General features: G+C 43.7%; 2 protein-coding genes across 9 annotated transcripts; both read left to right on the forward strand.

Moving 5' to 3' along the window:
- Positions 1-491: 491 nt before the first annotated feature.
- LOC109764175 (uncharacterized) lies at positions 492-7,985 on the forward strand. 2 transcript variants are annotated; one of them, XM_073497958.1, is made up of 5 exons: positions 492-2,990; positions 3,878-4,033; positions 4,119-6,096; positions 6,762-6,865; positions 7,658-7,985. In XM_073497958.1, exons 1-3 carry the CDS (start codon positions 630-632, stop codon positions 6,057-6,059), a joined length of 4,458 nt encoding a protein of 1,485 aa, XP_073354059.1. In that variant the 5' UTR covers positions 492-629; the 3' UTR covers positions 6,060-6,096; positions 6,762-6,865; positions 7,658-7,985. The 2 variants fall into 2 exon arrangements, with proteins under 2 accessions (XP_073354059.1, XP_040242371.1); XM_040386437.3 differs by having other exon boundaries at positions 498-2,990; positions 6,589-6,865.
- A 7,387-nt stretch (positions 7,986-15,372) lies between these two features.
- On the forward strand, positions 15,373-23,053 carry LOC109764176 (uncharacterized). Of its 7 annotated transcripts, XM_040386442.3 has the most exons (18): positions 15,373-15,915; positions 16,009-16,090; positions 16,442-16,551; positions 16,660-16,792; positions 16,961-17,151; positions 18,300-19,398; positions 19,496-19,636; positions 19,759-19,956; positions 20,072-20,220; positions 20,390-20,521; positions 20,768-20,892; positions 21,159-21,304; positions 21,396-21,536; positions 21,669-21,866; positions 21,975-22,141; positions 22,215-22,353; positions 22,547-22,601; positions 22,786-23,053. In XM_040386442.3, exons 6-18 carry the CDS (start codon positions 19,258-19,260, stop codon positions 22,893-22,895), a joined length of 1,842 nt encoding a protein of 613 aa, XP_040242376.1. In that variant the 5' UTR covers positions 15,373-15,915; positions 16,009-16,090; positions 16,442-16,551; positions 16,660-16,792; positions 16,961-17,151; positions 18,300-19,257; the 3' UTR covers positions 22,896-23,053. The 7 variants fall into 7 exon arrangements, 5 of the variants coding, with proteins under 5 accessions (XP_040242376.1, XP_040242381.1, XP_040242373.1 ...); XR_005753429.3 differs by lacking the exon at positions 16,009-16,090 and having other exon boundaries at positions 15,374-15,915; positions 21,975-22,059; positions 22,543-22,601; XR_005753433.3 differs by lacking the exon at positions 16,009-16,090 and having other exon boundaries at positions 15,374-15,915; positions 21,975-22,059.
- The last annotated feature ends 400 nt before the right edge of the window (positions 23,054-23,453 follow it).

Here is a 23,453-nt window from a genome sequence, read left to right on the forward strand (position 1 = left end):
GCGAAATTAGCGCGCTGGCCCGTCGTCCGCTTCGACGACGACCCCGTCGTCAGTCACTCAGTAGATTTAATCAATGCGCGCGCCCGTTCGGGAAAGCCGGTAAAAGAGCGCCATGAATATAGCCAGCTCGAAAGGGAGTAAATACAGGGCCAGAACGAAGGAAGCACCGCAGTGGCCAGCGCTAACGGCTTTCACGCGTCCATCGCTTCCGAAAGCCGCCGAAAGGCTGAGTGACGGTGGCACAGAACCCACGGCGGGATTCGCTCCAGAGGGGAAAGCCCAGAAAAGGGGCGACGACAAGGACACACATCGTCTCCAGCACGGTTGCCGCACCCGATCCGGCCTCCCCCACCTCCTCGGACTCCGGCCCCGGCCCCGCCGCCGTTTCGCGGGCTTTTCTCTCTCCCTGTGGACCACAGAACCCCCCGCCCGGGCCCGCGCGTCAGTCTCGCGGGGCGTCGACATAAACCCCAACCCCACGCCCGCTAACCGGGGGAGCGTCAGGGAGTATAGGAGTAGGAGTAGTACCATACCTCTGCTGACTCCTCCTACCCCCACCTGACCTGACGACTCTCGCCTCCGCCGTTCCGGAAACAGACTCGCTCTCGGCTCTCCCCTCCCCGCCTCCCATGGATCGCGCCGCTCGCCGCCGCGCCCGCGCCGGCGGAGGTGCCCCGGCGGCGCCCTCCACACGCGCGCGCCGCCGCGACGACGCCGGGACGATCGTCATCGACCTCGACGGGGAGGCCCCTGCGGCCGCTGCTGCCGCGAGCAGGCGCTCTTCTTCCTCCTCCTCCTCGGCGGCGGCGATGCCTGTGCCGCTGGTGGGGGCGGTGGCGACGCGGACGCGATCGAGGGGGCTGGCGATCCAGCCGCCGGCGCCGGAGGAGGCGCCGAGGCCCAAGAGGAGGAGGAAGGGGGCGACGAGCGCGGATGCCGACGGCGGCGGTGGGAGCAAGGGCGCAGGCTCCTCCAAGTCGGAAACGAGACCGAATCGCCGAGGGCGCCCCCCGCGGGCCTCCGTGAAGAGCAAGGAGGCAGAGGCGGAGGCGGATGCGCCCGCCTGTGGAGACTGGGTGGAGGTGTCCCGGCGCTATGGCTGTGACGACAGCGCGCGGCGAGGTGATGATGCTTCTGGCGATGATAATGGCGAATCTCGCGCCGACGAGGCATGCGGCATTGGCCAGGGGAGGGATGAGCATCACAGTGCCGCTAGTGGGAATCGAATCAATGAGCATCAGGGGAGTGGGGCGGTCAATGGTTCGAATTCGTGTCATGCGATGAATGAGGTGGTATCAGGCGATGCAGCGGGGCTGAAAGGTCGTGGGGGCGAGGGGGGTGGGCTAGGTGGTGGTTTTCATGTTGATGAGGAGCACATGAATGAAGAGGATACAGTAGGCTGTGGAGACAGGGAGCTGCCGACTGCGGATGCGATGATGGGTGACGAGGCCGCAGCGTCTGAAGATGACTTTGGAGATTACTATGACGACGAGATGATGGAGGAAAGACTGGTTGCAGATCTGATCCGTGCTTACAGTAATGGTGGTAATTTGGAGGCAAGTAATGGTGCTTACGGCGATGGTGGCGATCTGGAGGAAGCCGAGGATGAGATGGGATTCACTGATGATGGTGATGATGACGATTCTATGCATGATGCAGATGAATGTGGCATGTCTGAACCAATCAACGACGATGCTAAGGCGCCAAACAACGCTGATGCTAAGGCAGGAACGCAGGATCCGGTGGATCACAAGGTTGTTGCTGGTGAGGTTAGGTGCCATGAGGAGGAGGAAGAAGATGTTATCAAGGATGAGGTGGAGACTAAGCGAGAAGGAGCTACGGGCTTTAATCAAGGGAGATCGCATATAGAAATTCTTGACTCTGACGAGGAAGTAAAAGTGCTCAATGATGCCAGTAAGGCCTTGAAGAGGAAACCGTTGCCGCGAAAAAAGGAACCTGTCGTGCCATGTGTTGCATGGAGGACTCGTTCATTATGGGGGCTTAAGCAAGATAGGTTGTCGTACAATGCGTATTTTGAGGAGTTGTCTGATGAGCCAGAAGAGGAGGATGATTCAGAAGTGGAACTGGATGACGAGGATGATGACAGTGCCGATGATGACAATAGTGCCAGTCATGATTCAGAAGTGGAACTGGAAGAAGAGGATGCAAAAAAGAAAGCAAAAGAAGAAGAAGAGGCCGAAATGAGAAAACACAAGAAAGAAATTGCCTCATCTTCGGCTAAAATAAGGGCCGGGCCTTTGCCTCTTTATACAAATACAGGGAAGAGAATACGAAAAGCAACCCCAAACAGCTGCAACAACTCAAAGCGACGGAGGAGGATACAAACCCACCACAGAATTGACTCATCTGATGATGAGATAATTGATCATACTGTAGCAGATGGTTTCAAGTGGGAGGTTCACAAAAAACCAGGGATTCAACCACTGAACTTTGATAAAGATGGCAGTGAGGGTCCAGTGGGCAATGACATTACACAGCATCAGAAGCAGACACATTTTACTTGGGATCTTGAGAGGAGGAAAAGGCTGAAGCTTGAAACGACGACTAAGGAACGTCAATTGTTTGAGCGGCATTTGGACTCGGATTCTAGCCCATCCAGTTCGGATCAGAATAAAAGGCATGGCGATGATAGCCAAACTGGGAAGGAAAAGAAGCATTTGTCATCAAAATCTGGAAAATCTGCCAAGAAATCCAGCCGTTCAGGTTCAAAAACACTAAAGCGACAGTCACTTCTGAAGCTTCTGATGGATAAGATCAGTGGCGATAAAGATGGAGGATTCTCTCCTTTTGACCAGCATCCTCAGTTCGACTATAATTTCAAGGATCCTCATCCATTGGTATTCTCATTTGGCACTGAAAATTCCACACCAGCTGACATACCAGAGCAAAATGCTAAACAAAATATGCTGTGGGGTGACTTTGACTTTGCTTTAGAGTCAGAGAATATTGGAACCTACTATGATGACGAGGTAAGTTTGTATTGCAGCATGACAATTGTCTCTGACCTTGCAGATCCATGACTGTTGTTCTTCTATTTTCCTTAGTGGTGTTGATTTGATTATGTTAACCAGTCCCTTATTTTTTTTAAAGTAGGTATTGAATTATTTTAAAATTTCTGTAGTTGTTTAACTAGACCTGGCTATAAGCTAATAACTGCACAGACTGAGCTGTTATTATATCCGATCTGAATATATAACATGATTAACTTCAGAAAACTCAGACTTGATCAGTTTGAGGAACATGGAGCTCAAGATTCACGCTGATCAAGAAAGAAAAAGGATTTCACCTAATGTGAGGCTGACCTTCATAGCTTCATCCCTGTATTCTCAGATAAAAGAACAGGACTAGTTTCATAAGTTCAATGTTTACCAATATTTTAATGGAACACACTTTGAGAGTGATTATCTCTGCTTGGCATGATCAGCTAATGTTGACACAAACCATACTTTATGCTACTAACCAGTGACGGAGCTTCCCTAGGGCCAAAGGGGGCTATCGCCCCCCTACTCTAGAAAATCCATTATGTGTATATATACCCGGCTTAAATATCAAATATTAGTCAAAATTCAAGAATAATTTGCATTCTTTGCCCCCTCAACACTGCCTAGCCCCTTCAACAATCTCTGTCAAGCTCCGCTACTGCTACTAATAGATACCTCTGACCATTTGTTACTTATCCATAGAAACTAAAGATTCCTTAATGCTATCTGTGTATTTTACACTAGAAATGTTACATCCAGGAGAATCTGGTCAACTTTAACTATATAATGCACCATATTACTTCTCCTAGAATTTCTACTTGTCGCATGCTTATATTTACAGCATGTTGAAATGATTAGCCTGTATTATATTGCAGCACCAAGGAGAGAGCAATGTGCTAGATCTTGGACTTCCTTCTAAAACACCTTGTTCTCGAGGGAAGCATGAATTTATTATTGATGACCAAATAGGAATCAGATGCAAATACTGCTCCTTGGTAAATCTGGAAATCAGATTTGTTTTACCATCAATGGTGAGCCATGTATTTTTTCTCTCGAAATTTTAGCTCACTCCACAATACAAAGGTAAGTTTCATCAGTTAACTCCTTTCATTTCAGGTCTCAAATTACGCAGAAAAAACTCCTTGGCGAAATGGATCTTATTTGAAGGAAGCGTTGATGTATCATGATCTTTGTGAACAAGCTGGAAGTGTTGACGGGCAATCTCAAGATTTCCATCTATATGGAACAGTATGGGATCTCATCCCTGGTGTCATTACTAGTATGTATCAGCATCAACGCGAAGCATTTGAATTTATGTGGACAAATCTAGTTGGTGATATTAGGCTTGATGAGCTGAAGCATGGAGCTAAACCTGATGTTGTTGGAGGATGTGTGATCTGTCATGCCCCAGGGACAGGAAAGACACGTTTAGCGATTGTTTTTATCCAGACATATATGAAGGTATTTCCAGACTGTCGGCCAGTTATTATTGCACCTCGCGGGATGCTGTTTGCTTGGGAAGAGGAGTTCAAAAAATGGGACGTCAATGTTCCTTTCCATATAATGAACACCACAGATTTTTCAGGGAAAGAAGACAGAGACATATGTAGGCTAATAAAGAAAGAGCATCGGACAGAGAAGTTGACGAGGCTTGTAAAACTGCTTTCATGGAACAAGGGTCATGGTATTCTTGGAATAAGTTATGGTCTATATATGAAACTAACATCGGAAAAAAAATCTGGCTGCACTGAAGGGAACAAAGTAAGAACCATTCTTCTCGAGAATCCTGGTTTGCTTGTGCTAGATGAAGGACACACACCTAGGAACGAGCGCAGTATTATGTGGAAGACATTGGGAAAAGTTAAAACTGAGAAGCGCATAATTCTATCAGGAACTCCTTTCCAAAACAATTTTCTTGAGCTTTATAATATACTCTGTTTGGTAAGGCCTAGGTTTGGTGAAATGTTTTTGACTGAAAAAAAAGTGGGCAGAAGGCACTATGTCTCAAAGAAGCGACAGGATAAGTTTTCTGACAAATATGAAAAAGGAGTTTGGGCTTCATTAACTAGTAATGTAACTGATGATAATGCAGAGAAAGTTCGATCAATACTGAAGCCATTTGTTCATATCCATAATGGCACCATTCTTCGAACTCTTCCAGGGCTTAGAGAGAGTGTGATTGTTCTGAAACCTCCTCCTCTTCAGAAGAGTATCATTAGAAAGGTGGAGAATATTGGGTCTGGTAATAATTTTGAACATGAATATGTTATTTCCTTAGCTTCGACACATCCTTCTCTTGTAACTGCCATCAACATGTCCGAAGAGGAAGCTTCACTTATTGATAAGCCTATGCTTGAGAGATTAAGGTCAAATCCCTATGAAGGGGTTAAAACAAGATTTGTAATTGAAGTCGTTCGTTTGTGTGAAGCACTGAAAGAAAAGGTATTGATCTTTAGTCAATTTATTCAGCCATTAGAATTGATAAAAGAACACCTTAGCAAGCTTTTCAAATGGAGAGTAGGGAAAGAGATTCTCCAAATGGATGGGAAGATCCAACCACGATATCGTCAGACTTCAATTGAAGTTTTCAATAATCCAGATAGTGATGCGAAGGTGTTACTTGCATCTACAAGAGCTTGCTGTGAAGGGATTAGCCTAACCGGAGCTTCAAGAGTTGTTCTTCTAGATGTGGTTTGGAATCCTGCTGTGGGAAGGCAAGCTATCAGTAGGGCATTTAGGATAGGACAGAAGAAATTTGTATATACATACAATTTAATAACTTATGGAACAGGTGAAGGTGACAAGTACGATAGGCAAGCAGAAAAGGACCATTTGTCCAAGTTGGTCTTCTCTCAAGAGGATGAGTTCAATAATGTCAGGAACATGCTATCAAAAGCTGAAATGGATCACTGTTCTAAGTTGATATCTCAGGATAAGGTTCTAGAGGAGATGGCCTCCCATGACCAGCTAAAGGGCATGTTCTTAAAGATACACTATCCACCAACTGAGTCAAACATGGTTTTCACTTACAACCAGATTGCCCCTGAGTTGAGTTAATGGTAACATTGGCATCAGTTTGATTAATACTAACAAGGTATGCTCTTACACGTGGGATGTCGTTATGTAATTAATGTATCAATGATAGTGGTGTAGCCTTCCACCAGTTCTATAATTTTGTGGATGCTAGCATTATTTTGGTTCCTCTTGTTTGCTGTCATATATAGAGTTCCATTTATAGCATAAATTTTGTATGGTTAGTTGATGTCTGCATCTGAGTTTGACTGTATTGTCATATGTTATTTCCCTAGTTAAAGAATGCCAAGACTTGGAAACTGTATTCTGATAATGTGTGCATATAAAAGAGCCAACTTAAAGCAACATTTGGGATACCATGCTACTGCGTCATGGAATCTTAGTTTGGCTCTGCATCTTACAAGAGGAACTGGACGACCTATGAGTTTTTGTGCAATGCTATAAGCCTGAAAAAAAAAAATTCAGCCTTCATTTCATTGTCTGATACCCTCAGTGTGTTTACTATTTGATGTACCAAAAATTTGTTGGTTAAAAGCTTCTTTATCACTCACAGTACTTATGTCTGCTCATCGAGTCATTTATACTGATGCCAGCAATAATGGAATAAAGGAACCTACCACATGTTTTCATGGTCAGAGGCTACTAGATCATAGTACCTCTATGCAGAACGCGTTTTCAAGTATGCAGAGTGTTCATATTGCTTTGTGTTAACACTTGTCTACATAGGGAGATATCTGCAGCAGTCACATTTATACATGACGTCCTTTAGTGGCTGGCCTTCGCTTTCGAACTCAAGTATGGTGGCAGCTGCCAATATTCGCAGATAATGCGTAAGTACCCCATCAGCTACTATTCAGCTATATTATCTACTTTGTATGGAAGCATGTTTTAGCATAGTAAACTTTTACTTCGTCCTATGTCTTTTATAGACCGAGCTTTGTTGGTCCATGAGAATGGTGACAACTGACTAGATATATAAGCTCAACATAAAATGGGCTAATAAACCTGCTTCACTAGTTTGTGTCTAGATATGTTCTCTGGGTGTTGTAATAACTAGTAGCAGAACCACTCATTTTCCATTTTGTCTGTGTATATCTAAATATTAATTTTCCCTAACTCTTTGCCCACTGTGAACTTCAAAAGAGCTGTTTGCCTTTTTTTGTGTCTTGTCAGTCCTACTAATATTTTTCTTTGTTTTGTACCAGCAAACAGTAAGATTTTAATTTGGAACAAACTGTAGGTTGACCGTTATTACCGCACCATTATTTTGCTTTATGGAGCACTGGTTAGCATATGAGATATATGAATTTTACAAAAATGACCGACTTCTTTGGATGTCGTTGGTGTTTCTACAGTTGTGTGTGCGTGTTTGAAAAGAACATGAGAGGGATGAGTCTTTATAGGTTTACAGCTAATGAACACCACATTACTCAACAAATTCCACCATGTCATAGGCTCATAGCACAATTCTAGTCCTAAGCACCTTCAAATATTTGCCCAGCAAGCACCACTGGACAGCTGCTCCTTTTTTTTTATCCGTATCATGCTGGTTTTGTTTCTGAAAGAACGAAGACAAGCATGTGGACATGCTTCTCAGTAACTTTTTGGCATATCTCTTGCAGGTTTTTCAACAGTGCTTTCTGTGGTAGAGTGGGAGTGATCAGCACAATCGAGACGAATCGATTTGATCTGTATCTGTTGCTTATTCTTGGCTGCTTGCTCAAAGTGAATCTCGAGACGTTTAGGAGCTACTGGATGTAACTGTAAAAACATGCAATGGGTTTTGTGCTAGAAAGGCCGCTGGTAGTGCTGTAGAGTCGTGCTCAAACGTCTCTAGGTTAGTAATTTTCGCCAGCAAGTCGGAAAACAATGTCTGATCATCATTCAGTCATATGATGCTCAGTACCGCGGTTTAATTGAATAATCTATTGGCAAGTATTCCCGAGGGCAGATGGATATGGCCTTTCCATGATTTGTTCATGGCTTGATGTTGTGTTCTTCTCTGCGCACTTGATTAGAGTCAGATAACACCTGTGAAGATTTAACTTGCATACGGCGCGTCGCTGGTGTTGGTCCTTTGTGCGCAGGGCGTTGGAAGACATCCTTCCCCAATTCCACTTGAGTCCTGCCTTCGACTTACCAATGAAGACTTGGTCTTGTGTCAGATAGCTGTTCTGAAGTAGCCTTCAAGGTCATGATCCTGGACATCTGCAGGTTAGCCGTATGTTGTTGATTGCAGGCCAGGCACGGCCGGAGTCAATCCCACAAAACCACTACTATCGCGGCGTGATTAGCTGTTGGCCATCACTTTATGATTTGTGAAAATGGTTCAGGCCGGCGTAAGCCCGCTGTAGCACTGTCAAAAACTTTACGATTTGTGACTGATTCATTGACGAAAAACCTATTTTTCATTGAATACAGTGACCGCTTGCTGAGTTTGTTTGGACAACGATTATGATAGATGAGGTCTGCTTGTCCGGCTGAGTTGGCAAAAAAAATCAAAAAAAAAAAAATCTATGTGGACTGATTTGGTCTTTTTCCTCCTCTCCCTGTCCTTCCCCTCTCTCTTTGCATTATATCAAACACATTGTGTGGGATTAGGACCACACTGATCCATAGGTCCCTCCCGTGTGTGGGTTTTTGTGTTAGGCAACCTCGAGGTGATGTATGTCGCTATCGTTAGTTAGGGTTTGCCTTCTTGGCTGACATGCACTCTTCCCCCGTTGATGTGACGTGCTCAGCCTGTTCCTGACCACCCCTTCTCCTTCCCCAGTGAAACCCTAGTGTCTAGGTTAACATTTCCCCATCTCCACCCACCGCCTTTCGGGTGATCTATGACACGCGATCATAAAACAAAGTCCCCTAGTTTGGTTCGATCTGATCTTGTTCTGCATCGATGGACAAGGTTGAGGGTATGTTGAAGGGTTGAAGTTGTCGGAGGCGGAGAGGAAGGGAATTAAGATCGATTGGCCAGGTTCGGTATGGTGGGCATGATTGAACAGAGAGGTATGACAAAGTTTTTCTCCGAGAAACCAACCTATGCGTACGCCCTCACCCCGTCTCTGGGACGGGCAAGGAGCCCGCTGAGGGGCGTGGACTGCAGGGATATGGGGGAAAACATCTACCTGTTTACATTCAGGCGAGAGCCGGATCAGAGGAAGGCTGAGGAGAGGGGGGGGCGTGGACTTTTGAGAAGGATCTGCTACTGCTGGAGGGAATTTGTCCCATCCAGAAGTATCGAGGATTATGAATTCAAGTATGTCACTATATGGGTAAGAGTGTATGATCTGTTGTTGGGTGACATGCAGCGTGATAATGGGAGTTGCTCGGAAATTTGATGGGAGAAACACGGGAGGTAGATGTGGGTCCTGATGGGGTGGTAATGTGAAAGTTCATTCGAATCCGAGTAAAAATGTTAGTGGTTGAACCACTGATGAGAGGCAGTTAGGTTACTATAATGGTGTGGAGGGACGGGAAGGAGGAAAATATATGGGTCCACTTTGAATAAAAAAAACTAGATGATACCCCGCGTGTTGCGGCGGGGATTGGTTGCAATATTTTTTGATGAAAGTTAAATGAAATAAAAATAGATATAATATATTGTACTCTATTTGATTATTATATAGTTGTAAGTATATACTCCCTCCGTCCCAAAATTCTTGTCTTAAATTTTTCTAAATACGGATGTATCTAGTTACATTTTAGTGTTAGATACATCCATATCTAGACAAATTTAAGACAAGAATTTTGGGACGGAGGGAGTATAAAATATAAGTAGTATTTTCCCATGCATGTTGAGAGAATATGATTAGTGTGATTCATGAGGTGCATGTGTGGTGAGTAGGGATATGTGCATGTTGAGAGAGAATATAAATATAATTTCCATGCATGTTAGGAGAAATAATTAGTGGTTGATGAGGTGGCATATATGGTGAGGTGGCATGGTGCATGTTGATAGAATTGAGATAATGGGAGTATATACCTGCCATTTTTTTTGGTTTTTGTGTCATGTTAAGGGACATGGTGTTCAGGCATGCAAGATCAAACTTAAAAAAGTGAGGACTCCCAATATAGAAAGGGCAGAAGACATTTATAGAGAACAGGAAGGTGGGGGTGGTGAGGAGAGGAGTAGATGGAGTGGTGGAAGAGGAGATGGTAGTCGAGCAGGGGCGATAGCTATGGAAGATGGGGTGGGAGATCAAGGATTAGTGATATTTCATGGAAAAAGGTTAACACTAGACGAGGGAGCAACATTAGTGCATCTTTGGGCAAGGATGACAAGGTTACTAGTCCTCTAAAAAAAATCTTTCGGCTGCTCCAACAGAACTGCTAAACTCGCAATTTTTTTTATGTTTTAGTTAGTAGGGAGATGGGACCTGCTGAAGATGGGGTAGGTGCCATTATAAGGAGGTGTAGGATAGAGTAGATGGCTCAAGGAGTGATCTTGCAGTATAGACATAAAGAAGGAAGCACAAAGTGTGAGAAGAGAGAAAGAGGAATATAGAGAGGGCTAGGGCGGAGAAGGAGAAGGATAAGTGTTAGGGCATATCTCTCTCTAAGTGGTTTTGGTGTTGATGACAATGCGCTTTGTGGACTAACCGTGTGCATTGAGCATTTCAGATATTCTTATATATGGCACAAGACGGTTTTATTCCCCTCAGATATGGAAAGAGAAAAGACAGATTTTTCGACATTTCTTTTTGTTTGATTTGAGTCGTAGGAAATATGTACTATTAAGAGGGGGTCCGCGTTGGAAGGTATGAGTGGAATCAACACGTACACAACCTAAATTCACCAACATTCCCTTCCCCAACCTTGAAGCAGTTCTCTGTTATGCCTGGTCTTACTGGCAGAGGCTAAGCGGTGATACCGCTGGTACCCATGGTAGTACCGCTTATGCGCTACTTCCTCTAGTAGTGTCGTGGCTACTTCCGTTGTGTTCTCTGTTAGGCTTTCAGGAATTCACGGTAGTACTGCTTGGGCGGTACTTTCGTGGATGTGCCCGCAGCACTACCACAGGGTTCTCTGTTAGCCCACTAGTAATTCGCGGTAGTACCGTTGTTGTTACATGATAGTACTACTTACGCGGTACTGTCGCTCTGGCACCGTGTGAACTACTGTGGGATTATCTGTATGCCCATTGATAATTCGCGGAAGTACCGCTTATTGTAGCCGGTAGTACCGCTCCGGCATAATTGTCGTGCTGGTACCGCTGCTGTACTCACTGGGCCACTTTGAATCTGTCATGCTTAGCGGCAGTACCGCTCCCCCGAGTGGTAGTACCGCTTGAGCACGAGCAGTGCATAACGGTTGGAATTTTTTACCCAGTATATAAGGGGGTCTTCTTGCCCGATAAAACTCACCTCTCTTTTCCCCATTTGCTCAATTGTTGCCCGAGCTTAAACTCGCCCGATCTCCCTCCCTAGCCATCAAAACTGGTTGTTTGTCTAGGGTTTGGAGAAGAAGGCCCCTATCTTTCACCAAGAGATATTTGATTTCCCCCTACTATCCATTGTGGATCTTGTTACTCTTGGGTGTTTGGGCACCCTAGATGGAAGAGGTCACCTCGGAGCCACATTCCATTGTGGTGAAGCTTTGTGGTGTTATGGGAGCCTCCAATTGAGTTGTGGAGAGATCCCCAACCTTCTTTGTAAATAACCGATCACTGCCTTCAAGGGCACCACTAGTGAAATCACGACACCCTGCATTGTGCGAGGGCATGAGGAGAATAAGGTGGTCCTAGTGACTACTTGGGGAGCATTGTGCCTCCACACCTCTCTAATGGAGATGTACCTTCCCCAAAGGAGGTAATTTCGAAAACACATCCTCGTCTCAATCGACTCCACTAGCGGTTACCTCGTGCCTTTACTTTGTGCAAGCTTATAGTGTTTGTTTATCTTGTGCTTGCATTTGTTGTTGTTGTGCTTGTCATATAGGTTGTTCACCTAGTTGCATATCTACACAACCTGTTTTCTTGTTGAGCCTTAATATTGTTAAAAGAAGTTAAAGATTATTAGTGGCTTATTCACCCCCCTCTAGTCGACCATACCGATCCTTTCAATAAGGAAGTCGCAACAACTGCTATTGGGAAAGCAGACAGACAAAAGGATGGGAATAAAATAGGAAAGAACGTTGGGAAATATAAGCGCACACCCAAGGCCGAGGGGGCAGTCTAAGAGCCACCGGGAGTGCATCTAGGGGTTAAGCGTGGGTTGATGGAGGTAGAACAAACTATTGAGTAGAGGAAGGGGTTTAAGACTGATGTCAGCATGTCTAACAAGAATGAAGTGGGACTGACATATCAGCCCTGCGAGAACCAATGAAGATTGTGGCGTGGAATTGTCAGGGTTTGGGGAATGGCCCGACAATTCGAGGACTCTTGGATGTCCAGAAGAAGGAGGACCCCAATGTGCTCTTCTTATTTGAGTCTACAACAAATAAACAAGGTCTTGAATGACTTAGGTGGAAACGTAGGGCTCCCTAACTGGGTGGTGCAAAAAAACATCAATGGTTAGAGTGGTGGTCTTTGTTGTGTTTTGGAGGAATGGGTTGCAAATGAAAGGTGGGTGGTGTTCTCGATACCACATTGATATGAAAATAAAGGAAGATGGTTTTGAATGGCAGTCTATGGGTATTTATGGAGAATCCAAGACTGATGAGAAGCAGGAGACGTGGAAATTGTTGTGTACTTTGTCAAATCATAGTGATAACCCATGGTTGATGGTGGGAGACTTTAATGAGATCCTCTTGAGAAAAGTTCCTAGCACGCAACATTTTTGTCCTATGTATTTAACAAATCCACATCAGTAGCAACAAACTGATGGAGAAAATCATTGCAACATCCTAAGGAAACAACTTTCTAGCATAAACACAATACTTACAACAAAGTGCCGAAAATCATCACAACATGTCGCCCATGCATATGCAGCAAAACCCACACAAGCTTGTCAAACCATCCCATGCAACATAAAAACCTCAAGATGGCCAACCTTATATAAATCTTGGGCACCGACGCCCGGGGATCGCCGGAGCCCCGCCAGAGTCGGATCAGGCGACCTTGGCCCATTCCCAACAACCCAATATGTCCCCGTGCTCGTTGCGGTCAACCTATGTTTTCGAGCTCTGGCTCAAACTCCATGGTCGACCTTAGCAACCCTAGCATCAGCAAACCTATGGTTTAGGTATAACCCAATTTCCAAATAACATAGATTGGCTAGTCTCTATTTAAATCATCGAACTTCAGCTTTGATCTGACTGCATCTAGCAGGTTGTGCTATACCTCGTTCGTTGCGAGCTGCAGCACGCCCATCAGGCCCACTAGCACCTCACCTCCTAGTGAGCAACCCAACACATCACTAAAAAAAACCTCCCCAACCTAGCAACACCTAGGGAGTAAACACGATTGTTTTCTTTCATTATTTTCACATATTTATTTTGTTTTTATCTCTGTTTCAAAGAAACCTATAAAAAGGAAATTGAATATTTTTATATATTTCAAAGTATTAAAAATGTCGACAGAACTAAAAAATGTTAATGATTTTGGAAAAACTTCTGGGATTTAAAAAATCCACGAATAAAATGGCATGATTTTTGATTTTTTTCATGAATTTTAAAAATATTCACATATTTTAAAAAAGATCATAAATTTGAAAAACTGTTCATGAACTTGGAAAATATTTATGAATTTCAAAATTTGTAAACAAATTTTAAATTGTTTGTGAATTTTAGTTTTTTGTAAAATGTGAAATTTCATAAAATTTGAAGATATTCATGAATGTTAAAAATAAAAAGGGGATTTTTTTTAAATAAAATAATAAGTAAAAAACCCTACCAGAAAATAAAAAAATGATTGAGGAATATGTAAAAATGGCCTTGAAGCTTCCCAAAACATGATGGAAGCGTTCAAACCCGACGTAGAACCACCGCTCGTTCCGTCTCTTCATGTTGGAAGCTGGGCCTTGGCCCTTGGGGCATGTAGGTGGTGATTGCACAATATGTAATATTGCAATAAGCGAGACCTCCTGTTTCGCCTTAGCTCTCAAGTTTGTTCGCTGCTGCTCGCCTGGGTTGGCTTTTTCATCGCTACCTATGCTAGGCCCTAGGCTAGCTCGTTCTAAAAAAAGGTTGCAGTTTTCTTATAGTCTTTTTAAGAAAATATATTTTAAAAAATACTCACAGGTTTAAAAAAGTTCATGAATTGGAAAAGTTCACAGATTTTGAAAAAAATTCATGGATTTCATTTTTTTACAATTTTTTGGGCATTTCAATAATATTCACAAATTTTAAAAAAGTTCACGGATTTTAAAAAGTTCCTGAAAATTGAACGAAAATGGAAGGGAAATTAAAAAAATGAACAAAATGAGAAAGGAAAAGAAGGAAAAAAAATTATAAATGCAAAAAAAGTAGAAAACAGAACAAAAGCAAATGAATGCAGCTACCCAAAACCGGGAACGATTTCAAGAATTATAGGCTAACCATTTTCTAACGCAGCGTTCCATTTTTTCTGGCTAATTTAGCGGCAAATAGAGTTTTCCCAGCCGACCTCCTCCTATACGTGCTGCAACGCTCTTTCTCCCTCATATCCTCGACCGCCCCGCCGCCCCCGCACCACAGGCCTTGTCATCACCCCCACAGCATCAAATCTAGGAAACCCTAGATCCCAAGATGATGAATGGGGGCAACACCTTGTTGGCGAAGGTCAACAGGAAACATATGGCAATGTTTCTTGAGATCATGGAATCCAGAAGGGAATTTGAACATGTGAATGATGTGCCGCCATTGGATATCATCCTCTACAAAGGTACGAAGAAGTTGAGCAATCTAGTTTTCATGTTAGGACTGTGGACTGCAATCTACGAGGAATTTTATACTAGATTTGCGTTCCATTTCATGGCCGAAATATTCGCCCCCCCCCCACCTCCATTTTATACTAGATTCTGGCCTGCTCTGTAGTCTGTGTGCATCATTTGCTTGCTTGTGTTGTTTAATGTCCTAATTGTGCATTTACCTCCGTTCTCATCTCATCGCATTATCTTCTTCCCTATGCTTACTGTTGGATTTGATCTGACGTTTGATAGCAAAGTACTAAAAAAACCAAAGTATCAGAAACTACAGTAATTTAGCATGCATGTACAAAATACCATGGTTTTAATATAACAACGTTTTTTGAAGTATTCACAATGCAGAGGACCTGTTTGGTTACACCACGTAATGCTGTAAAATTTACTAGCTAGCTGTTGGCCGTGCATCCATTCGTAGCTACTCCTCCGTTCCGAAATAATTGTCGCTGGGCAATCCCAGTACAAATTTCGCAACGCTATAATTTTTTCTCACTTTCCAGATTTACCCTTCCACCTTATCCGGTCGCTTGCTCGCACCGCTCGCTTGCTCTCGCTCGCTCTCCCTCTCCTCTCCCTCGCCGGCCACCTTATCCCCTTCCCTCGTCGCCTCTCCCTCGCCGGCCTCTCCTCTCCGTGGCCGGCCACTCCCTTTCCTCGTCGCCGCCTTCCCCCTCTCCTCGTCACCGGCCTCTTCCTCTTCCCGTCGCCGGCCTCTTCCACCGCCCCTTTCTCCCCACCACCCAGCCTTCACTCACACCCCGTAGGCAAAATTGATTCTTTTTGCGTCGGCGACGAGCTTCTCTGTGACGGAGGCATGGATGTGTAGCAGCGTCAGAGCTGGATATGGGCTAGGGGGCGTGGATGTGGAGCGGCGCCCGAGGGGACCTAGAGCGACGGATCTCACGAGTCGGAGCAGCGCCCAAGCGGACCTAGAGTGGTGGCGGAGCAGCAGAGCGGCGGATCTGACGAGTCGGAGCAGCGCCTGAGCGGACCTAGAGTGGCGCCGGAGCCTCCACGTCGTCGTACAGACCATTGACTAGGTACGCACACTGCAGAGCTACTCATACTGTAGATTCTTCTTACTCATCACAAGAAAACACTCCCGGGACCTCCTTTCGGTATTTGCATCTCAGAGTCCAGACTTGAAAACCATTCAGAAGTTGCAAATCATTCAGTGAGCGGGGGCATAATTCAAACACACATCCACCACTGAAGGTCCTCCTCTTTTCACTTGTTGGAGGCAAAGTTCCTCTTCCTGATTTTCTTCTTTAAAATCTGCTGCTTCATCGATTGGCAAAGAAGCATGGAAAAGAAACTGTTAACATTAATTATCTCTCCTGGAGTAGTTCTTGTGCTACTGAAAGCAGTAGTAGCTACTGTTATTTTTTTGCACATGAAGCCTCAGTAATGCAGTAGCTTAATTTTGGAGTAAAATGGAGTATAGTATTGTTTTGGTTGCAGTAGTTTTTCAGTATACCAAATTTGGTGGTATTCAGTGCAATTCTAATGGGTCTTCTCTTCTTGCTGCTGAATTCTGAATTCTGAATTGTGAATTCCGTTGACCAGCTCCGCGGGTCGCCGGGCTTCTGGCGAAGATCTTCGTGTGGGTCCTGGGGATGCCGGTGGTGGGCTGGGTCCTGCTCTACATCCTCAAGAAGGACAATCTCATCAACAAGGTGCATGCACTTCACTTGTGATGAACGCTTCTCTTTTTTTTTATGCCCGAGCCTCGCAATTCTAGTAATTCTCACCTCCACATGCATGTGGATGATGTTGTTGTTCAGCCGTAAGCAAGTCAATAACGGAGACGGTCGAGCACTGTCATCACACTGAACCTGCAACACCAGTGAGATGACTGAAGATTGGGTTGTGGTTGGAATGAGAGGAGAAGCAAATCACTTGACCAGTTGAATCCTTGTGAGTGCAACCCTCTATTTCATTCCCACTTTGTTGTTGGCAAAGTGATTTGTCACTGTATGATCATCTGTTTCTTCAGTGCAACATTCTTCAAAGTATGCCATGAAAACTTCCAAAAGAAAAAAAGTATGCCATGAGAATTTGGTTATCTGATTTTTTCTTCTGCAGGGGTGTACAAGACGGCCGAGCTGTGGCAGGTGAAGGAGCCGCTGCCGCTGCCCGCGCTGAAGAAGCGCAACTGCTCCATGGTGTTCACCCTCAAGGAGATGCAGGAGGCCACCGGCATGTTCAGCGACAAGAACCTCATTGGCAAGGGCGGCTTCGGCCGGGTTTACAGGGGCATGCTCAAAGATGGGCAGGTACGTTCAACTTCAGATGATGTTGTTGTTTTGTCTCTTGGTACAGTTTTCAGATTACTGAGTATGGGCAGAGTCTGAACACTTCGAAAGCAAATACGTCCCTTAATTTCAGAAGATTGTGGTGTTTTTGTCATTTAGCTTTATGTGTGTTTTCCAGATTATATTAGTGTTAGCACCAATGATTCTGTTTGGAACAGAACTTCCTCTTTGGTTTGATACACATACATTATTTAACTGTGATTTAGAGTTATGATTATTTGATGTGGCGAACATAGAATCCTGCCTGCGCATTTTGAAGCAAGACTCCTGTGATTATTTTGTACCCTGAATTCAAGTAAATTAAGTTGCCTGTACCAAGTTGAGTATTTAGTTCGATGAGTAATTTTCTGTCCGGAGATGATGAGCAGAGCATAAAAATGATTGCTTATCTGTATACTGCTGCTGCTGTAGTTTAAAAGGCTCAAGATCTTCTTCAGTTAATTAGGAGTGGCAGCACTACTTTCCCTGGTTTTTGAGTCGCTGATTAGTCGCCGACTAATCGCCAAGTCGTTTTCTAAAAATCAGGGCGACTTGCGACTATACAGCGACTTAGGGCGACTATACAGCGACTTTCGTCGACTATACAGCGACTTTCGTCGACTAATCAGTTTTACCAATGTTCAATTTTGAGAGGGAGTACTCCATTTATTTTGTTTCGCTCAAATGTTTATTTTGTTTTCGTGGTACCCCTTTTGTGCCAATGAAAGATCTTCCTGTCAGAGAGGGCTTAAGGATCTTCCTGTCAGAGGAGTACATTATTTTGTTTGACAGGAGTATTTCAAGATCAGTACATTATTTTGTTTGACAGGAGTGCTTAAATACCTACAGTATCATGGTGATTTCATATCAAAATTGAGGAGTACTCCTGTTCATTTGGAGAACTCAAACAGCAATTGATATGCATCAAAATTGGGATCAACAGTAGCATGGGGCCTTATCATTCTGGTTTTTGGATGACTTAGTTAATCAAATTCCTCAATTGAGGAACACCTGAACTTGTCATTCCGGTCTTGGGATCAACAGTAGCATATGGACTTATCATTCTGGTTTTTGGATGATTTAGTTAATCAAATTGACATCAATTGACCTGTTTTTTGGATCAATTGCAGATTCTCTTGATTGGAGTGGAGAGGAGCAGAGACGAGAGGAGCAGCAGAAGTGGACAGCGCAGCGGCTGACCTTGAGCTCTTGATTGGAGTGGGGGGAGGCGGCCGGCGAAGGATCTGTGGCCAGCAACGAAGGATCCGAAGTTGTGGCGGAGCAGGCAGCCGGCGGGAAGGGCGGCCGGCGAGGGAGCTGCGGATCTTGGCGCGGAAGGGCGGCCGATGAGGGAGCTGCGGACCACGGCGGGGAAGGGCGGCCGGCCGGCGAGGGAGCTGCGGACCGCGGCGGGGAAGGACGCCGGAGATGCGGACGACGGAGGAGCCCGGCGAAAGGGAGCAGCGACGGCGGAGAAGCCTGGCGGAGTGGAGGAGCGACGGAGGAAGACGTACGCCTCCCGATGGATTTCAAATCGGGGGTAGTATTGTACTTTCACACTATTTCACCTGGTCGGAATGATGCCCCCAGCGACAATTATTTCGGAACGGAGGGAGTAGTAGCTAGCAATTGCTTTTAGCGGTGATTAGTAGTAGTACTCGTTAAGAGAGATGAGATCGCCTCTCCGGACCTTGGCTGATCTCTAAAGGATAGCTATGGATTGCTTCGGATCCTTTCTATGATCAACGTATCCAGCCTAGCTATCTCATTCCCATTAGGGAACACGCAGGACAGGGGATCGAGCGGCGGCTTGATAGCCAGATGAGTTTGTTGAGAATATCTAGCGACCGACTCGTTTCTTTCGCTTGCTCTGTTAAAAAAAAGAGGTTCAGGGCTCTTTTTATTATGCAGAGAAATTACTACAGTTTTGTAAATACTCTAGTTTTAGTAACACAGTTTTTGGCGTTAACCAAACAGGTCACAATAAATAAAACCGCGGTATCTAAAAAAACTGTAGTATTCTTAAAATACTTAGAAAATACATTGCAATCAAACAGGGCCTTAATCTTTCTTCCGTGTTAAGAGCTTATGGAACACACATGGGGCTGGGACAGGCTGATCCCCTGGGCGCCTGATTATGTTCTTTTCAAAGTCTACTTGGATTATCTCACTGATTACTTCCACCAAAATTTTCCTGCTAATATCAACCTGTATGCTGCAGCCTGTAGTGTAAGTTCCCTCTTGCCTATACGAAACTAAGCTGTTATTTGGTTGATTGGTTTGCTTATTAACTTCTCTGTACCGTTGCAAATGTAATGTTTTCAAGTGTCTGGAAATGGAGAAGAAATTGAGTTGCCTAGTAGGTTTCACTGCTGACCTTAATGAACTGAGCAACAATATCAAGGAGAAAGCGGGCAGTGTGACTAAAACAGGTCCTGAATGTCCTGTTGCAGCTGCTGGCTTTATGGTACATGTCCGCATCATACAATTTGGATCAATATGTGGAATTGCCTGTCTAATTTCTAGTATTTAGTGCTTGATATTTATTAACTTGTCTGCACCATTTGAAAACTGCTGCATGGTTTCAAGTGTATTGCGGAGGAAGGCAAGTTGATGTCTGAGTTATTGGCATGCGAAATCAAGAACCGTGAGGAGGATGATGATTTCATTACTGAGGTGCTGGAAGATCAGTCATTCAACTTTAGCAATGATGTCCGTCAGATTGTGTTGAGTATTATGAGCACCTACGAAGGGCCTTGTTCTGAAGCTGTTGCTGCTTCCTTGCTGGTAAGTTAACGCCTCTGCCAAAAAAAAATCTGGTTTACCAAATCTGAAGTATTCATGCTTTTATGCCTACAAGCTTCTTGTCACTAGTTTTTAAATGATGTTTGAATCTTTGAAGGCCATGAGTAAGGAGGCTAATATTGTACATGGGTTGCTGAAGCTGGATCAGAACCACATGGACCGCTTTGCAAAGCTTAACATCTGTGAAAGTCAGCGGCGCCATTTACGGAAATTTCTTATTGGCATTCGCAATTGCAAGTTTCCAGAGTATGATCTGAATATCAAATTCCATATGCCATGATTTGGTCTTATTCTTGCACCACTAATTCTGCATGAACACCTATGACTAAAAAATAAGCAATTATTTATCTTTGTTTTTCTTGTTGCATTTTTATCATTTGGTCCTAAGTTTAATTTTATTATGTGCTGTCAACAGATTGCTCACATCTGAGCCAGTTATGCAAAGTGAAAATAATTATGGTAACAGTTCTAATGTTAATGATATGGTCGCGATCTCTAGTACTCCCCAAATCACCAGTGTTACCGCTCCTGCTACTGCCATATCATGGTATGATCTCTAGTTATCATTTTCTTGGTTCTGCTTTGCTAGTTAATAAAGAATGAATGAGTGCCTGCTACTTTAAGCAAACCCTAGCTTCTCCCCCATCTCCTGGCCTGCTGTCTCTCACCCCACACGCCTCAACCATTTCTCCTCGTCTTCTTAAGTTCTAAACCCACAGCATCCAATATAGAAAACACTAGATCCCAAGATGATGAAGGAACATATTCACTCATCTGGTGAGGTATTGTGCAGTGACGACACCTTGCTCGCGAAGGTCAGCCGTAAACATATGGTGAAGTTTCTTGAGATTATGGAAACCACAAAGGAATTCGAAACTGTCAACGATGTGCCGCCATTGGATATCATCCTCTACAGAGGTACAAGGAATTTGCATGGTCTATCTTTTGTGTTTGAACTGTGGTTTGCTTTCTACTTTAGGAAATTCATATTTGATTTATGTTCATTTTCATGGTTGAAGCATTCGTTTCCCCTTTGCTCTGTACTCTCTGTGCATCCTTTCTTTGCTTGTATTTTTCAGTGTGTGGATGGTGCATTTCCCTCTGATCCATGGTTGCATTATTTTCTTACCTTAGCCTACTATTATTACCTGATTTTATCTGACTAGTCTTTCTTCTGTATTAAGAGCTTATGGAACCAGCATGGGGTTGGCAAAGGCTATTGCCCTGGAAGTCTGGTTATGTTCTTTTTGAAGCCTATTTGAAATACCTTGATGAGTACTACTACCGGAATATAACTCGTGATTTCAACCTTTATGCTGCAGCCTGTATTGTAAGTTTCCTCCTGCCCCTACCAAACTAAATTGGTATTTGATTGATTGCTTTGGTCATTAACTTACGCCACTGGATGATAATGTTTTCAGTGTCTGGAGACGGAGAAGAAGTTGAGTACTGCAGTAGGTCTCACTCCTAAGCTTGCTGAACTGAGCAAGAGTATCAAGGAGAAAGCGGACAGTGTGACCAAATCAGATTCTGAATCTCCTGTTGCAGCTGCTGGCTTTATGGTACATGTCTGCATCATACAACTTTGACCAGGATGTGGCATTGCCCATCTTTCTTTTATTTTATTTTTATTTTTAGTGCTTGACATTTATTAACTTCTCTTCACCATTTGAAAACTGATCCATGGTTTCAAGTGTATTGCGGAAGAAGCCATGTTGATGTCTGAGTTATTGGAATGTGAAACCAAGAACCGTGAGGATGAGGATGATTTCATTACTGAGGTGCTGGAGGATAAGTTGTTTGACTTTAGCAATGCTGTCCGTGAGATTGTGTTTGATATTTTGATCACCTACAAAGGGCCTTTTTCTGAAGCTGTTGCTGCTTCCATGTTGGTATGTTCATGCCTCTGAAAATACTTAGGCTTACATTTTGCGAATTTGAAATGTTCATGCTTTGATGCCTTTAAGCTTCTGTCATCTGTTTTCAAATGATCTTTTAAGGGCTTGAAAAAGGAGGCCACTCTTGTACGTGAGTTATTGGAGCTGAATCGAAACTGCATGGACCGCTTTGCAAAGCTTCACATCTGTGAGAGTCTAAGGCCATGCTTACGAAAATTTCTTTACGGCATTCGCAACAGCAAGTTTCCAGAGTTTGATCTGAATAATAAGTATTGTTTTGTTACTCTTGTTGCGTATAATATTGTTTGGCCTGGATTTTAATTATTTTGTGCTGTCAAACAGATTGCGGACGTCTGAATCAGATCAGGCAAGTGCTGTGAATGACCGCGAAGCTGACCATGAAAACAAGAGTATGGAAGGCCAGAGCAATGGAGATCTCGATTGTACAACCTTTAGGCATCTGCTCCCTCCGCCTCACAATGTAAGACGTAGATCGATGGTACAACCTGTAGGCATCTACTCCCTCCGTTCCACAATGTAAGGCGTTTTTGCAAGCTAAACATAACTTGCAAAAACGTCTTACATTGTGGGACAGAGGTAGTACATGAGTAAAATTTGTTATATTACTTGTTCAGAAGTCCTCCCTAACAAGACTTATTTGTTGGCTCAGGCAGTGCAGTGCCCAGTTCTCACGCATCTCAATCAGAGTTCGATGTATACAAAGGAAAGGTTTGTCAATTTACCAAGGGCCATAATGTTTTGAAATGTATAATGTTAAGGCCATATTCACTGAAATTTCCTTCTGGCATTTGCGGTTGCAAGTTTCCAGAGAATTATCTGAATGATAACTATTACTTTGTTATTATTTGTTGCATTTATATTGATTGGTCTGAAGTTCATTATTTTGTGCCAGTCAACAGATTGCTGGCCTCTGAACCAGATAAGGCAAGTGATATGAATGATGGTGAAGCTGACCACTACAACAACAGTATGGAAAGTGAGATTAGTGGAGACCAACCCTGACACGGGTGTCTTCTGAGCTACTGTACATCGTGTTTCACTGAAGTACACTACTCCTTGTTCATTGTTTCTTAGGTTTGTGGTGAATTGTTTTATCCACTGGTGTTGAACACATATATATTATATTCTCTCGATCCAATTCTGCTTGAAGTTTGGAACAATTGCATTATATTGTTTGCCTATCAGTCCTTGGGCTCCAGGCAACCTGCTATTTTTTTGAAAAATTCAATAAAACATATTCTGATTTTTCAAATTTACAAACTAAAAAACTTCCATATTGACATATGAGCTACACAAAAAAGATAAAATTGTGTGTTCTTAATAGTGAACAATTTGTGTATTGTTCACTTCAAGAATATGTGTATTAGATTTTCACAAGTCGATGTTTATATGCTTTGTCTAAGTAGCCATGAACATGTTTATGAATGATCCCCAAAGGATGTTTGGTTCCTTACATAATGGACGTAGAGTCATGACAATTCTACAGACGTCTCTATCTCTACTACTGGTAAAAGCGCGAGATTGGTGAATCCAATTAATCCTGTTTGTCCAAACATAAAT

Source organism: Aegilops tauschii, chromosome 1 (genome assembly GCF_002575655.3).
Source record: "Aegilops tauschii subsp. strangulata cultivar AL8/78 chromosome 1, Aet v6.0, whole genome shotgun sequence".
Lineage (NCBI taxonomy): Eukaryota > Viridiplantae > Streptophyta > Magnoliopsida > Poales > Poaceae > Aegilops > Aegilops tauschii.